Source organism: Gavia stellata, chromosome 5, assembly GCF_030936135.1.
Source record: "Gavia stellata isolate bGavSte3 chromosome 5, bGavSte3.hap2, whole genome shotgun sequence".
Lineage (NCBI taxonomy): Eukaryota > Metazoa > Chordata > Aves > Gaviiformes > Gaviidae > Gavia > Gavia stellata.
The window spans coordinates 26097462-26115063 of record NC_082598.1 but is presented as its reverse complement, the minus strand read 5'-3'; the positions used below and the strand labels follow the sequence as shown (position 1 = coordinate 26115063).

The 17602-nt window shown below is 37.4% G+C and overlaps 1 protein-coding gene across 1 annotated transcript in view; it reads right to left on the bottom strand.

Moving 5' to 3' along the window:
• WDR19 (WD repeat domain 19) overlaps positions 1-17602 on the bottom strand; it is a 49605-nt gene that overhangs the window by 24942 nt on the left and 7061 nt on the right. The window contains exons 6-20 of the mRNA XM_059818094.1: positions 16672-16752; positions 14265-14377; positions 12810-12983; positions 11560-11641; positions 10623-10784; positions 10415-10529; positions 9570-9676; positions 9011-9133; positions 5036-5185; positions 4341-4488; positions 3523-3727; positions 2798-2957; positions 2078-2188; positions 1696-1805; positions 477-534 (exon numbers count right to left, since the gene is read on the bottom strand). Of these exons, the coding sequence (XP_059674077.1) occupies positions 477-534; positions 1696-1805; positions 2078-2188; positions 2798-2957; positions 3523-3727; positions 4341-4488; positions 5036-5185; positions 9011-9133; positions 9570-9676; positions 10415-10529; positions 10623-10784; positions 11560-11641; positions 12810-12983; positions 14265-14377; positions 16672-16752 (1899 nt within the window). The remainder of the gene's footprint in view (positions 1-476; positions 535-1695; positions 1806-2077; positions 2189-2797; positions 2958-3522; positions 3728-4340; positions 4489-5035; positions 5186-9010; positions 9134-9569; positions 9677-10414; positions 10530-10622; positions 10785-11559; positions 11642-12809; positions 12984-14264; positions 14378-16671; positions 16753-17602) is intronic.

The window sequence follows — 17602 nt, the reverse complement described above, 5'->3', positions numbered from 1 at the left end:
CATTTAAGCTGCTTCATAATAGACATTTTGCAAATATTAGGGGAAATAATGCCAGAATAAGAGAGGATTGACTGAATATGATGTTTATTTTCTAACACAATCCTTGCTTGTCTTTATATAGATAACAATTCAGTAAAGAAGAACAGAAGGAATAATTAGGACTTTTGTTATAACAATGAAAATCTGAGCAATATTTTCTCTGACATTTGCACATCTATTATGCAACTGCTACACTTATAAAAACCAAAGTCTAGTTATGCCATGTTAATACAATGGCAATACTGCTTTATACTTAGAGAAGGCATCATTCTGTAGATTAAAAATAAGAGAAGTGCAAAGACCACTATCCTAAAAGTAACAGTCATACAGATTTAGAGCTGAATAAAAAAAACATCTGAATTCAAATGAGTCTGAAACAAGACAACTTAATGTGTAATATGATAGTACAAATTCTATCATTACTAAAAAGGAATTACCTTATTGCTTCCAGTGATTCCCTTCTCATAATGTGCCAGAGCATTAATATAATCACCCCTAAAAGAAAATTGGAAGTTATAGGGAAGAATATTTTCAATAGGAAGAGATGGTTACCTTCCTACCACATAGGTTATGCAGGTATCTGTCTTGCTTTAGACATAATGACTCCATACAAGGATGTGCAGTATGCAAAAGATGGATAGTTACACAGTATATCATGGCACTTCCCGTGCACTGTATCAAGCTATTAGTCAAAGAGGCAGTCCATCTCTCAATTCTGTTATGCTAGGAACAATAAACCTCCCTTGAAAGACAGGCAAAGAATCTATCTGCACAATACACCTCAATAATATCAACTCTACTACCACAGTTTTCTGGGAGATAAATAAAATTAACCTTCTAAAATTATTTAGAATTTTCACAACATAGAAACGAAGGCAATTTTTTTCCTTAAGTACATTCAGAACTCAAGTTACAGATAGCTGCATTGCTTCAACTGCCTCTGTTCCTTCCTTTCTGTGACCAACAAGTGTCCTCTCTCATTGCCAGGGCACCACCAGGGGGAAGGAGTTGTCTAAAAGCTCTAATAGATAAGGGGTTTTCCTCTTGGTTTAGACATTAAACAGACCAGTTTTCATGTGGGAAGAATTAGCTATAAAAGAGACTTTAAAACCATGGCAAATGATTAATACCTTCTCAGGGACTGGCAGCCTTGAAATTTGACACTCCTCTACCTAAAATATGTAAGAAAATGAAGGCTACTGGGTATTTAAGGAAAGACAGGCAAAAGGCAAGGCTTTTGTCCAATATAAGTAGGGTTAAATGGTGTGAACTTCCTCTATTTTCCAAGCATTTGCCTGCAACAAAGTATTTATTTAGTATCACAGAATCACAGAATCACAGGTAGACAACTCTCTGTTCTGTGATTCTGTGATTCTGTGATTTATTTAGTAGATGATATTATTATACAGCAGACCTACCAGTTGCAAAGAAGCCAGATATACTGAAATTAATCAAAAGTAACTATTATTTGCTAATGTATGTCTCTAGCGTAAAGTATTCCTTACAAAACTACTCTTCCTCGTACTATAGGTGCAAGACCTCACAGAATCCTCTCTCAGCAATGCAGTCAGCTGAAGTATCTCAGTTCTATGTTCTTCTAGTGACTGTGAGTATTGGTTTAATATTCTTATACTGCAACTTTACAAGAGAACTTACATGAATTCAAGCTGCATTGCATATTCCTTTGATATGAAAGGGATTTGGTCTGGGGCCAAACGCTTAGCCAGCTGAAGTGCACTGTCCCAGTGTTGCAAGTCTTTGCGCATCTATTAACGAAGAACAGCAACATTTTCTGATGCAAGTATAAAATTCTGAATTCTAATATGATCTTTATATTATTCTAAATACAAATATAGAGCTAGTATTCTAGAACGATTCAGACAATTTGAGACACACACATTCATCCTAAAGAATGTCTGTCAGTCACACAATGGCAAGAAAAAAACCATAAAAGGGGAGGATTATCAGAAGGTAAAATATTCCAACATTAAGGTGGAGATGAAAACAGCAGAAAAATTTACACATCTTAAATGAATACCTCAAGTGCAGCAACAGGACAGGAGGATGCCAGATATAAATCCTGAGCCAGATTAAAATCACTAGTAAACATGGCAAGATGTCCTGCTAAAAGGTTGTGGTCTTCTATTCCCTGTAAAAAGATGTAATAGGTGCAAAAGTAGCCCAAAAGAAAAAAATATTGTTATAAGTAACATAATCTAGTAAGCACAGTAAAAGAAAATACCCTTACGTTTTATAACCATGTGTATCGGATTCTACAAACCAGAAGAAGCCCTCACTTTCTTACTGCAGCTCAAAGCCACTACAGCTAACACTGTCTAAAATTAGCAATTTGCAGAAGTATATTTTAAGGTACTATTTCTTGCACGCTTTTAGATGTATAATTGCAATCTGTTTTTTCTTTTTTTTAAATAATAATAGCAGCCTTAAACATTTCTCAAAAATAACAAAGGAAAAAGAGCCTCCTCATGTCCGAGACATGAATATATTCTGCTCCTCTCAAGTAAATGTCGAAAGGAATGTTGTGCATTCCAGTAGAGACTGCAACCACTTCAAGAGAAAAGCAAGCAAGAGTTATATGGTTTGGACACTTTCTCCTCTATAACTACTAACTCCCTTGAAAATAATTCACCTTCTATTTAAACAAAAAACAAAATCCCTATAAAAATAAGAATTTAGCAATTCTTAAAGAAGAATGAAATCACCAAATTTCCTATTTAAAAGGGACTTTACATTTTACCTTTATTTGCTCTAGTGACATCACCATCCCAGCATTACCAAATGTCCGATAAACACGTATTGCAAAATCCACCTCCATATGATGTAAGCAAGCTTTGGCCAGCTCATTCCAACCAGATTGGTCATTCAGAAGTCTGCACACCTCCCATGCTTCAGAAAACCTTTAGAAGGTAAAACGCATTTAAAACTAGTATTACTCGTACCTAGAATTCCCCCTCAACACTTTTTTTTCCTAATACGCCGGTAGGGATAACATAAAAAGCATTTACTTCTAAGCCATGGAGAGAGATGTGTCAGGAAGAAAGGAGAAATACAAATGCATAACTTACAGTTCTGTTTCTCCTGTTTCCACCACACTTTTTCAGGAAACCATCTGCTTTCCCTACTCTGTCATTCTTTCCATTATACTGATTTTGCATTGCTTCATTACAGTGGGAAGGGGGTATGCAAGAAGCACCTTCAGCCAGTTTTGGAAGAGCCACTGTCATAGAACCCTGAATCAGTCTTGAATAAAACTACTTTAGCTTTTACTTGACAGTGGAAAAACAAATAAAGCACCACTGGGTCACTTACTTTGCTTGGTCTGCATGACAGCTACATGGACTCATGGATCAATCTAATTTATCAATATTCAGCATGACATTTTTAAATCACCAGGATATGCTGTATTGAGCTATAAGCACAGAAGAAAACAATTTACACAATATAATTAAAATGCAGATGTACCTTTTCAACATTAAAGTCTGAGTAAGCATTTGTGTCAGCTCATTAGGTCCAAAGTCTTTCAAATTGCCAAGGAAACTGTGAGTGCTTAGACAGATATTGTTTGTTTTCCCACTCTGAGTCTGACAAGTTAATTCTCCGTTATACAACAACAAAGGTTTATGGGAAAAGGGGACTTCCGTGCCACCTGCCAAAATAATCTTTGATCCTAGATTCAAAGATCAGGAAGAAAAGAAGACATAATTTAAAAAATCCCTACATGGTAAAAAGTGTAGCAGCTGAAATAATGTAGATTTGCAGGGCATTAATTCAAGGTCTCTAACTCTGGTAGTCATCATCTACTGTACAGTGCATATTTTTCAGTAAAGTAAATATACATAACTTAAATTTTCTAAACTATTGAGGTTATTTTCCAAATGTTTGTAGGTAAATCTCTTAATGTTTCTCCGTCACAAATACAGAAATTGCTATGATTACAATTTTGATTAACAGTGTAAGTGAATACAAGTTTTGTCACCCTGATCCTAAGATTTTCTCATGAACATTTCAAAATACAATTGAAGTCCAATGTGTAAATTTCAGAGGAAAGATTATAATAACAAGAAGCTTAGGGACTTAAGACCAAAATGCCTTGTTGGAGCTTTACAGAGAAACCTACAAAGCAACTAGTTTTCTATTCATCAGTTGCATTTCAAAACTTCTGTAGTACTATTTATTTTTTATATGCAGTTATGAAAATATTTAAGACAAATGAAGATTCAGAACATGTCTTTCTTTATTAGCTAAAATAGCTAATAAGTTTTTAAAAGCATTTACAGTACCTTGAATGGCATCCTTATGAAAAACATAAGTGTACACTTTATCATCATCAAAAGCAACAAAAACACCTTTATCCATTGGCCAATTTTCCCACAGGATTCCTTTAATAGTTGGTGAGAAGTTTGGAATCTCATATAATCTATCATTTACCTACAAATAACGCAAAAGTAAAAATACTAGCAAGTGACTAAGGAGACAAACTAAATATTCATCCCAGTTACGATTAAAAATAAAAAAAGAATATAAATAGTGCAGAAATATGAGAATTGTATTAAGAAAAAGTTTTCTTATAAGCAGCAACTCTGAATAACATAATAGTTTAATTCAGAAGGGAAGTAAATGGAGAAAATGCACATTATATGAATGTTATTTACTTTTCTTAGAAAAAAGGTATGAGGACAGGCAGTGAAACTGGCAGTGCTTGTTAACAGGCTAAAATCTGTATTTGAATACACAAAGACATACATTTCTGAAAATTACTGATCAGGAATTTAGTATAATGAAATCATACTGATCTAATATGACAGATTTTATTTCCTTCCATTACCATTAAGTTATCTTCAAGCCTCCTTGGCAATTTCTTCTACCAGCATACGTGTTAGAGTGACAAAAGCTTCTTCACTCTCTCTTAAAAAAACTATATAGTTGAAGAGCCTGCTTGTAAATATAATTGTATGGGTATCCCGCACTAACTTACTGGACAATAGACAAAGCCATCACTTTTGTCATCTATGAAAGCCAGTCTGGTTCCATTGGGATCTGGAAAAATTTTTCTCACGCTGACAGGATGCCGATATTCATTCACATATTGCCAGTCTTCAATGTAGAAATAATGAATAACTCCAGCCTAATGAGAAATAACAGAAAAAGCTAATAATGACATCAGTAAGTGGCAAGTAGATAATTAACTTGATTGTAGTTTCTCTCAGAGTGCTGAGAATGAAGAGTGTTTAAAGAAAAATACTTCCAGGTATTCTTTTGGCTTCCTTCTTCATTCACAGCTGGTTTTGGGCAGGATAGGAAAACCTGAGGCTTTTTGCGGGGTGCGGAAAGGAGCTGGAGCTTTGAGGGGTTTTCTATTGTTTATCTCACTCTGCTTTGTGGAGACAAGCTGTACTTACTGTGCAGTTCTCTAAACAGGGGAAATGCCTGCCTCATTGCTGAGAGAAGCTTAACCTTAACCAAAGCTGAAAAATTTGCCTCCAAGGAAGAACCACACATTCTTAAAAACAGATGTACCTAATTCAGGGGAGAAAAGCAGATTAATGCTATATTTCAATCAGCGTCACACAAAGAACAACACTGAAAGTAAAAAGGGGCTTTTGAAGTCAATTGTAAAATTTGCATACATCAAATTGATAAGTTGCAAATTTAGTACTTCAAATTTATCAGTACCAGTTTAGGTATTGAGGAGGTGGGAAAGCCCTCAACTGCTACAAAAATACTCAAGTTATTAAACCAGTGATAACACCAGAGATAGTGATTCTCCCTTTCCTCTGGAAGGTCAATACAACAGTTTGTGCCACAAAGAGCACAATACTATAATGCCGAATGTGCCTGTATTCCCAGCAACAGAAAATACTAAAAGGAAAGAAACTACCCCTCATGCATAGGAAAATCTCCAGAAAAATCCATAAGCATGTTCACACCTTTCTTCAGTGCTCTCCTAAAAAAAAAATTCTCTTTAGGCAAAGGCTTCAGTAGTAAGTCAAGACTTCCATTTATCCTATCATACTTGTTTACCTAAGTACCTTTTTGTCCACATCTATCACATCACCACCTAAATCAACAAATTTGCGAGGCAAATTTTTCTTATATCTGGAAGACAGTTTGATTGTTAACCCTCTCACTAATGCAACAGAATTAAATTCTGCTACAAAAATCAGTGTTTTGCAACAAACGCTAGTAAAGGCAAAACTTAACCTTCCTGCCAATGCATCTCATATAAATGCAACAGTAAAGGAAGTTGGATGCAATTCTGACTGTATTTGCATAAAGTTCTTGCATAGAAAATAATCCACTGTAAAATTCTGTTTATTTAATTGTAAACACTGTTTATTACAGGCCACCTGATCAGGATGGGGAAGCTGATGAGGCCTTCTACAGACAGCTGAGCGTCGCCTCACAATCACAGGCCTTGGTTCTCATGGGGAACTTCAATCACCCTGGTATCTGCTGGGAAGGCCACACAGCCAGGCACGTACAGTCCAGGAGGTTCCTCCAGTGTATTGATGATAACTTTTTGACTCAGGTGGCAGAGGAGCCAACAAGGAGAAGTGTACTACTGGACCTAGTACTGACAAACAAAGAGGGACTGGTGGAGGACATTAAAGTTGGGGGCAGACTTGGCTGTAGTGATCATGAGAAGATAGAGTTTAGTATCATGTGCAGTATGCACAAAACAACAAGTAGGATTGCAACTTTGGACTTCAGGAGGGCTAACTTTGATCTCCTCAAGAAACTGCTTGGAGAAATCCCATGGGTTAGGGCTCTGGAGGGTAGGGGGGCTCAAGAGAGCTGGATGATATTCAAGCCCCACTTCCTCCAAGCTCAGGATCGGTGTATCCCTCAAAGCAAAAAATCAGGCAAGGGAAGCAGGAGACCTGCATGGTTGAGCAGGGAGCTTCTGAAAAAGCTCAGGTGGAAGGAGGAAGTTTACAGTATGAGGAAGAAGGGACTGACCACTTGAGAAGATTACAAGAATGCTGTCAGAGTATGCAGGGATGAAATGAGGAAAGCCAAGGCCTCCTTGGAATTAAACCTGGCAAGGGATGTCAAGGTCAACAGGAAGGGTTTCTTTAAGTACATCGGAGGCAAAAGGAAAAATAAAGAAAATGTGGGCCCACTGTTGAATGAGACAGGTGCCATGGTGACTGATGATGCAGAGAAGGCAGAGTTACTGAATGCTTTCTTTACTTCAGTTTTTACTGCTCCGGCCAGCCCTCAGGAGTCCCAGACTTTGGAGGTAACAGAGAACATCTGGAAGAAGGAAGACTTTCCCTTGGTTGAGGAGGATCAAGTTAGAGACCAATTAAGTAAACTGGACATCCACAAGTCCATGGGTCCTGATGGGATGCACCCGCGAGTGCTGAGGGAGCTGGCAGAAGTCATTACTGGGCTACTCTCCATCATCTTTGAAAGGTCCTGGCGAACAGGCAAGGTGCCTGAGGACTGGAGGAAAGCCATCGTCATTCCAGTCTTCAAAAAGGGCAAGAAGGAAGACCCAGGAAACTACACCTCCATCCCTGAAAAGATGATGCAACAGCTCGTCATCTCAAAGCATCTGGAGGAAAAGGTGGTTATCAGAAGTAGTCAACATGGATTCACCAAGGGGAAGTCATGTCTGACCAACCTGATAGCCTTCTACGATGGCATGACTGGATGGATAGAAGAGGGGAGGGCAGTGGATGATGTCTACCTTGACTTCAGCAAGGCTTTCGACACCGTCTCCCACATCATCCTCATAGGCAAGCTTAGGAAATGTGGGTTAGATGAACGGACAGTGGGGTGGATTGAAAACTGGCTGATAGATACTGCTCAGAGGGTTGTGATTAGTGGCACAGAGTCTAATTGGAGGTGTGTAACAAGTGGTGTTCCCCAGGGGTCAGTACTGGGTCCAGTCCCGATCAATGTATTCATCAATGACCTGGATGAAGGAATAGAGTGTGCCCTCAGCAAGTTTGCTGATGACACAGAAATGGGAGGAGTGGCGGACACACCGGAAGGCTGCGCTGCCATTCAGCATGACCTGGACAGGCTGGGGAGTTGGGCAGAGAGGAACCTTATGAAATTCCACAAAGGTATGTGTAGGGTACTGCACCTGGGGCGGAATAACCCCATGCATCAGTGCAGGTTAGGGGCTGACCTGCTGGAGAGCAGCTCTGTGGAAAGGGACCCGGGAGTCCTGGTGGACAACAGGATAACCATGAGCCATCAATGTGCCCTTGTGGCCAAGAAGGCCAATGGCATCCTAGGGTGCATCAAGAAGACTGTGGCTAGCAGGTCAAGGGAGGTTATCCTCCGCCTCTACTCTGCCCTGGTGAGGCCGCATCTGGAGTACTGGGTCCAGCTCTGGGCTCCCCAGTTCAAGAAGGACAGGGAACTGGTGGAGAGGGTAGAGCAAAGGGCTACAAAGATGATTAGGGGACTGGAATGTCTTTCTTATGAGGAAAGGCTGAGGGCCTAGGGTCTTTTTAGTCCCGAGAAGAGAAGACTGAGGGGGGATCTTATCAATGCTTATAAATACTTAAGGGGTGGGTGCCAGAAGGATGGAGCCAGTCTTTTTTTAGTGGTCCCCAGTGACAGGATGAGAGGTAACGGGCACAAACTTGGTCATAGGAAGTTCCATCTAAATAGGGGAAGGACCTTCTTTACTTTGAGGGGGGCAGAGCACTGGAACAAGCTGCCCAGAGAGGTTGTGGAGTCTCCTTCTCTGGAGATATTCAACACTCGCCTGGACGCATTCCTGTGCACCCTGCTCTAGGTGAACCTGCTCTGGTGGGGGGGTTGGACTAGATGATCTCCAGAGGTCCCTTCCAACCCCTATCATTCTGTGATTCTGTGACTCTCAGAACCACATTTTTATTGCTAAAAGTAGGAGTAATAATTCAAATAATTCAGATAGAAATACATTCCATGTAAAAAGATCTTTAAAAACAGAAGTAATACTCACATCTGTACCATATATGAGGAAGTCACTAGTTAAAGCATGGCACAGAATTCGGTATTTATCATCATCTGCTGGGAAGAGTCGAGTTTCTCGTTCCTCCTGAGCATCCAAACCTTCACTTTCTATCTAAATATAAAGAATAGAATGAACTGAAAAACTCCATTGTTAACAATGAGGTATTGTAGTTTTGCCAGTACCAAACTGTAAGGAAATGAGATGAAAACAAACTTGCATGTGCATCCCTTTAAAAACCCAGCATTTGCATCCCTTACAAACCCAGCATCTACTTCTGTCACATTCCCACAAAACTTTTAAAATAAAACTCGTTAAATTCACAAGAAAACACTTTTTCTTCACCTGTTCTAGATTAGGTTGTATTTCTAAAGTCTACAGGAACTCAGCTTTATATTTTAATTAGCCAGCAAAAGATTTCTAAGAATTCTAAATTTTTATCTCCATTAACTGAAGATCACTCAATTTTCTCTCATTTCTAAAATTACATTAACTTGTTCAGCTTAGATCAACTCATTAGTTCAGCACTCCAAATTGCCAGAGCTCTTACCATATGCAACTGGACTTTACCCTCAAAGAGAGCAGCGGCATAATCAGAATTAAGATGCATACTTGCTACTGTCCCCAGGTACTCCACATCTTTAAGCTTTTTTACATCTGAAGAATTCAAACAGAAAAGAAAAGGTAAAAATATTTTGATTTTGTATAGGTCTTCACTCATCATCATCTGCAGCTGAGTAACCAGATGTGAAAAACTCACAACTTAAGCAGAGAGGGGACAAGTGACACGTAAAGAGACTTTCTTCTCAGCAGTCAGAGAACTGGTTAGAAAGTACAATAGAAACTCTTTTTCTATGCAACTCTGACTAGTATTCTTACAGTTTTGATTAATTTATTATTAGTCAAAAAAGGTGATTCTTAGAGAGACATGAAAGCTTTAAATCCACTGTCTAAAATTTGGACATAGCATAACCAATTTTACCTTACCCCATGCAAACAACATGAAGATCTACCAAACTCAAAATGTAAACCCTCTGATCATATAGTCCCTAGGTACTTTGCCAAAGTTCGTATTTAAAGACACGGTTAAATAAAATCTCAAAAGCCTAGAATTCCTTCATTGGTTAACAACATGATCTGAAAAAACCCTGAAAAGAAACATTCTACATTTCATTAGCAATACCTTGAACCTGAAGTTTTATTTCTATTATTTACAATGCCTTGTCATAACTGCTTCAGTTTGTGAAGATCATTATTTGGTCCTAACAGGACCACATGGCAATTGAAGTTGTTATTGTGCAATGTGGAATGTCCAGAACTGCTAAACACAATACCGAATTCATAAAATAATACACAATGATGCAGTAGTTTTAAGAGAACTAAATTTATGCTTACTATTCTCTCCAAGTGCATAAAACCAAGCCCGATTGTTCATTCCTACAGCCAAATGATAAACACCAATAGCAACAAAACTGGGCTCTACTTCAACAGAGACTGTGACTGGTAGCTCCTGTAAGAAAACAAAACAAAACAATTTTCATCCACTATTAATACTTACTTTACTTGTATCTAAATGAAGTTTAAAAGGAAGAGGTTATCATACTCTCTCCACATGATTGGCTACAGTAACTTCAAGAAGAGAAGTGAGGTATGCAATCCGTGTACTGCAAGCATCTCCAAGGATTGGAAGCTTTGTCAAGAAAACATGGAGGGATCCTCTTCGTGTAGATACTGCCAACAACTGTCCATCATCTGTCCAAGCCAGCTGATCTACACCTAAAACATTCACAAGTTTTAGAAAAAAAAACAAACAAAAAAAACCAAAAAAAACCCCACACCTTTCTTTAACTACTGAAGCCAAGAAACAATTATTTTGCTTTAAAATGTGAAAATGGTAGGAATTCATACCTACGAATATATGTACTAATGTACTCAAACATAACCCATTAATATAATTCCAAGATTAACTGGAATCACTCAAACCAAACCCATAATTTACTAATTTAGTATTTTCCTAATAGTGAAGAATTGACAATAACTGAAGTATTTACAGACACTACAAGAGGAGATAATGGTCGTAACTCATTACCCAAGAACATAGTCTCGTAAAAATGTTCTGGAAGCCACAGGCACAAATGCTGTATATCACGATGAGAACAGATTAAGTATCGTATGTCAGTATAAGAGATGCTGAAAAGCATGAAAAACCACACCAAAAAAAACATGGAAAGAAGCAGAAACCAGTTAAGTATATTATTATAGTAATCTGAATATACTGTATTACAGATTCAGAAAACCAAAACACTAACCAATCAAATATTCTGAGAGCTGTACTTCTCTATATTTTGTACAGAAAAAATAAAATATGTTTCCATTTTGCTATGGGTCACCTAATAAATTCAAGCTGGGAAAGAAGGAATTTATGATAGATTCTATATTTACACAGTTTTTCCAACAACAGTACTTTCACTCATGTAAACAGAGTCACAATCAAAATCCTGTTTTACTTAATTTGTAAAGATTTCTATCCTCATGGAGACTGTTAACATACCTTTGTTTTCATCATCCAAGTTTATTATGGCATACATTTCTCTCAGGTCTGACAGATCATGGATTTTAATGCTAAAACAAAAATAAACAGTCATTCTCACTAACAGAAATCTCAGTCAACATAAAATGGAAGAAACCCAACCCAATCAAGACAGCCTAATGGAGCAAAAAATAGAGTACAAATGCAAAATGCCTTCCATTTCCTAAAAAGCAACACACACTCATTGTTATCCATCGCTCTGTATAGTATATCACTATCAGAGAAGTAAAATTTGAGGAAAAGGCACAAATCCAATTCAGAAGAACTCAGGGGTGGGAAACACGCACTGTTATTCCCTTTTGACCCGTTACAATACAGGTTAGGTTAAAAACACATTCCTGATGGACAAACACTGCTTGAAACACATGCAAAAAACTAGCTTTCAATCCTGTTTCACATAAAAAGGAACAGAGTGAGAGTTTACTTATGCTGTCATGTTACTCAATATATGCTAACGAACCCTTAAAGAAATAATACTTATTGTACAATAGCTGAAGTGCTTGAAGTTGCACCATGTTTTGCTCATAGTTATACCACTTCTGACATGCAAGTGTCATAAACCAGCAGTCTGTTAAGGTCATACACAGAACTGAGGACAGACAGAACAGTCTGACTCCTACCATCACTCAGCTCCTTTTTCGCTGAAGAATCCAGGTATCACAGAATCAGGGAGTAGCAGACGAGGAGCTATTCTATCACATGCACAACATATTTTTGAAAAACTCCAGTCTCTTTAACTATTTTTTTCCTTAATTGCTTACACATTTATACTTTTGTCTAGATTGCAGATAAGACCAAACACCAGGGAGAAGGATATCAGGATATCAGCATACTCAGTACAGCTTTAAATGAATTGTTCTCCTATTGCTCAGCAGATGTTTATGTCCAATCAATAAATCACAGTAAAGAAATGTGGACATTTTTGTAGCCAAGTAACATAGTAGAAAAGGAAAGAATCAAAAGGAATAATCTATACTAAAGTTTAATTTTTTTTTTTTGTTTACAATTAATTACAATGAAGTTAATTACAATTGCAGAGATTTTGGTGAAAATTAGCTTCTCTCACAGAGCAATTCACCTCACCTTCTCCGCACTGACTTCTTAGGGAGCCTTGAAGCCTTAGGGAGCCTAGCTTTAATGCCTAACAGCTACAGTTACGTGAGATGAATTCCATTCTTTATGTATAAAACTACCACTTACCAATTGTCTCCACATGATGCAGCTTTGTTTAATGACTGGGATATAGCAATGCTACTTAGATTGTCCTTATGATTACGAGCTTGAAAGATTTCTTGACCTATCTCACGAATGTGTGTAGAAATGACTACAAAACACCCTCGTGAGAAACCAATCATAATGTAGCCATCACCATACCTGTTACAAAAAAACCAACAATTAAGAAAAGAGATGTACTTATGCAATATGCAAGATGCATTTTCTTTCAGACTACTGGGGGCAACTGTCAATGCTTCCCTTTAATAGGAAAAATAAACAAATTATGGGAATTTATATATATAATGTAGAACAATATAGTATAAAAAAGATTAAGGGAAAAACAACCAAAGATTCTTAAAGGACAAAACCATGTTTGTGCCCAAAGTTCATTCATAAGTTGTCTTCACTTTCTCGTCTACATTCTATAATGCCACTTTACTTTCAGCAAGCTGCATGCATGGTAGTGATGCCAGTAGAAAGACCTCTGGTATCTTCATTGGAATAAGCATGCCAGAAGATGGAAACTTCCATTTTAAGGTTCTGGCTGACTTGGCCCCATCAAATCTATGCTAAAAATAATAATGCCAGTCACTGTGCCCTTAAGGCATACTACTGCAAACACAGTGGAAGTACCAAAGCTACAATCTGTATTTGTGAATAGATAGTCTGTTTACTTTTCATAGTGTCAACTAGAAATAAGGAGGTTAAGGCAGAAATAGTTGCAGCATGTAAGGATGTATTCAAACAATATCTCATCAGTTGCAAAAAAAACATTGCAAGGGAAACAGCCCAGGTATGCCTTGTTAGAGATGTGACCATAAATTAAGAAGCATATAGCTACACGTTTTCTTACACAGCTGTAGTGTAAAGCGATAAATGTCAATTCCACATTGACTGAACAGGCATTAAAAGACACGGTGTCATGATTCAAAGATACAGAAACAGTACAGCTACTTTTTGGGTACCGAGTTGAAACTTCTAGCTTGGGTTTTCTTCAAAGGAACATTACCAATTGGATTACATAGCAGGGAGGCTACAAGAACTTTGCACAACTTTGTAAACCAACAAACTAGCTGAAGGATACAATTCCACCCCTAGCTCTTTCATCAGTTACTCATCCAAACAGAAAACAGCCTCTAAACCCTCAGTTTAATCTATTGTCAGGACAGCAACAGTATTAGTGTTCTAAAGCTGAGCATACCAACAGCGATTATATTTGACAATACTGCTTTTATATCCATTGAATTGTCAAGTAAACCAATTACAAAATATAGACTTATTTGTGTTTGGAAAAGAATTATTAAAAAGGTTACAATACATCCAAGAATAATCCAGTGTAAGCAAGGGAAATATGATTTAATTTCCAGCATTTATCACAACTACTGGGAAAATCTTCAGCTTGTTAATACCAGAATGCTTCATTAAGAAAGTTCTGCTCACCATTGGTAGGTTACAATACTGCCATAAGGCTGCTGAAATTTCAGATCAATCGGGTTATCAGGATCATTCAAATTAAAAAGAAATAGAGTCTTCTTGCCGACCACTACACTTACCTGCCAATGAATGAAAAGAAAAATTAACCTGAGAAGAATGGCATCACTTTAAAATCAGGCCTGACATCTTCACTAAAAGATAAGATTTAGGACTTTGAAAAATCCTTAAGAATCCCATGGATCTGAATTCTCAACCTTTATCAACAGTGGAAGAGATTTTCAGGATATTCCCCTTGTGAGCCAGTGTTTCACAGATCCACATGCAAGCCCAGCAGAACACACATCTCAAATTCAAGACTTTTCCCTACAAAAGCATTAAGTCAGCTCCACTGCCTCAGAGGAAAAGGCAGCAGGTCACATGGAGTTATCCTGGACTTACTGGACTACTCTCACTTGAACTACAATGTGTTTTTTTGATCCACAGAATTTTTATCTGGGAGGTTGCAGGGAAGACTATTACAACACTGGTATCTCAAATAACTTGCTGAGATTTTGAAGACAGAAAGACAATTCCAAAAGAAACAGCCTGTTCAGTGTGTATTAAACATACAATATTTACAGCTGGTATCAGTCTAGGTGAGTGCATTTTATTTGATGAATTCCATAGAGATGTTGGACTTCATGGTGGAAGACAGGTTGAACTTTGGTTTGTTTTTAAAGATTATTTTTATTACTAGAGTGTGTGTTATTGGCAGGCAAGAGTAAAACACTCATTTTAGAAAAAGCAAGGAGGAGCAACTTGTTTCACCTTATTCTTTGACAAAGATACTTTGAAGGGCTATTTACAAGTTTACTTTACACCACCTTCTGTTCCAGCTCTCCTTGTCTAAAAAGGAGACAATGGTTTATTCCTAAAATAAGAGCTGGAAGAATGAAATACAAAGCTGGTATTTTTCAAACTGAGAAACAAAAAGGCATATGTTGACCTAAAAATCCATTAATCCAGAATTACAAACTCAAATTCTGACCTATAATTCCTAAAGTTACACCAAGTGTAACAAGTATGTTTTCTGCCTTTTAAAACAGTTTGCTTATAATTCCATAGCAGCTTAATAATAAAGTATCTAAGAAATACTATTTCTTAAACTCTTCTAAGAAATTACAGGAATTATTTTATGTTGCAGGGCAAGATGTTAACTCTAGTACTATTTATTTTGATCCAGCTTGCAGGTTGTTTTTTTTTCCTGATGTCATAACTAACAGCCTGGAAGTGATTGTTATCAAGCCAAGTCCCCCCCCAGCAACAGACACCTAGACAATAAATGCTATGTGGTTTAGAGCTGCGGACAGACATCCAAGCACAAACAGCAAGAACTACAGAATTACAGAATGTTCCCTAACATTTTACAGCAAACTTGAGAGCTGTAATAAAAAACTGCAAAGCCTAGGCTATTGCATGCCCCAGGAAGCAGCAGAAGAAATCAAGGTTGCAGTCCTCAGTTCTTGCATTTTCAAAATATCTGTTAATTAAATTTCCCTAGGAAAAGCATTTCACTCCATGCAGAGAGGTAAAAAACTCCTACAGGTCCTTGTCAATGTAAACAGGGGGAAAAATTCCTTCTTGACACCTATACTCCATAGATCAAATCTGACTGCGAGAATTTAATTATGTTGTATAAGTGTATAGATCTGGACAAATTCTAATACAGTACCACCTTTCTATCCATGGATTTTCTATGTCTTGTCTTGGTACTTCATTGTTGATCATTTAATAATATGCTCTGCTAATAGTTATCATTACCCCACTTTTCTGTACTTCACCATTGACCAATCTGATGGACTTTGATTAATTCAAGAAAGACGATGAAGACAATGAAACTGTAGCCATTTAGATAGAGACAGGATAATGCTCACACCAGAAGACTGACACCGAGGCTTTTAGTCTCATTGATGCTGAGGTTTGCATAAGATGAAAACCTGGAGAGCAGTAATCTGTTCCCAAAACTGACAGCTGAAAATCTGCCCTCTGAAAGGCAGCATCTCTGCAATTTTGACAATTCTGCTCCATTTCCATCTGCCACATTGCATATACTGTTCTGTATTTATACTGTATGTATATCTTCAAGTCCCTGCACACATCTCCATCTATTATGTTAACTACCACTGCAAAACTGCTCTGTTATCTGTCATATTGCTAACCACTGCACTTTTCATGAACACATCCTTAATGAACAAAGGGGTATGGCTTTACTTTAAAGAAAAGTTTTGAAAAGGAAAAAAGAATAAAAAAATCCTCAAAACCAAATCTTCACTCAAGCAGGAACAACTTGCTTCCTGGCCCATAGTGGTTGCCAGTCAGAAACCCTGGAACATCAGATTAACACTTTTTTCAGTATTTTGTATTGACTTCTTACTGTGCTTTCCCTGGTTGATATTCTTTCATCAGTCTTCATAACTGAGAACTGCATATCACTGGGATCTGAGCTCACTGAGGTCTGCAAGAAAGAAGTTCAGATTGAGAAATCAACAGTTAATGTAGCAAATACTGATGATAAATAATTGCATTATTTCTGCCCCGTACATTTTAGTGTTAAGGATAGATAAATAGAGTTGTTATTGCATTTAGTACTAAAACTAAGAAAAAAGTTGGAGAAAACATGACCTCAGTTTGATTCATAACAACATGTTATCACAGAATATACTGAAAATATATCTAGGAAAACAAATCCAAATAGAGAAGGAAAGATCCAGATGAGGAAGAAGACTTGCAAGAAGATATTATACAGACAGTACTAACCGAAGCAGTACAAACAAGGGCACTCCAATGTAAATTCAAAGAAGGAAGACCAAGAATAAGGCATACAGGTTAAATATTTACAATGCATTTTAATATGGACATACCTGATCTGGTTTAGGTAGTGATAGCCATCTAGTTGCTTTTGTAGTCAATATGAGGTTATGAAACCTCATAAGCAAGCCTTGCTTAGATCTCTGCTGTCTCAGCTACACTGCTTCTAGCACCTAAGCCAGCTAGTTTAAAGCACAGACCCTAATAAATTTATTAGGGTATTCTTCTCCAATTGTGATCTTCAGACACAAAGATGGAAGCATATGAAATGAACTATGGAAGATCTGTTCTTTGAAAATCTTGAGTGAAACACTGTTCATTAAAGTTAAAAAAGATAATTATATTCATTTGCACATTATGCAGCAACTGTCATTGCTCGGAAGGACTGTAATGTATGTAAACAAACAGAATGCTTGATTAGAGAACCTGAATGTACTTGGAGGAAGCACTGGAATCAGCCTCTCAACTATGCAATGGAGGTCCAGCCTAGGAGTAAT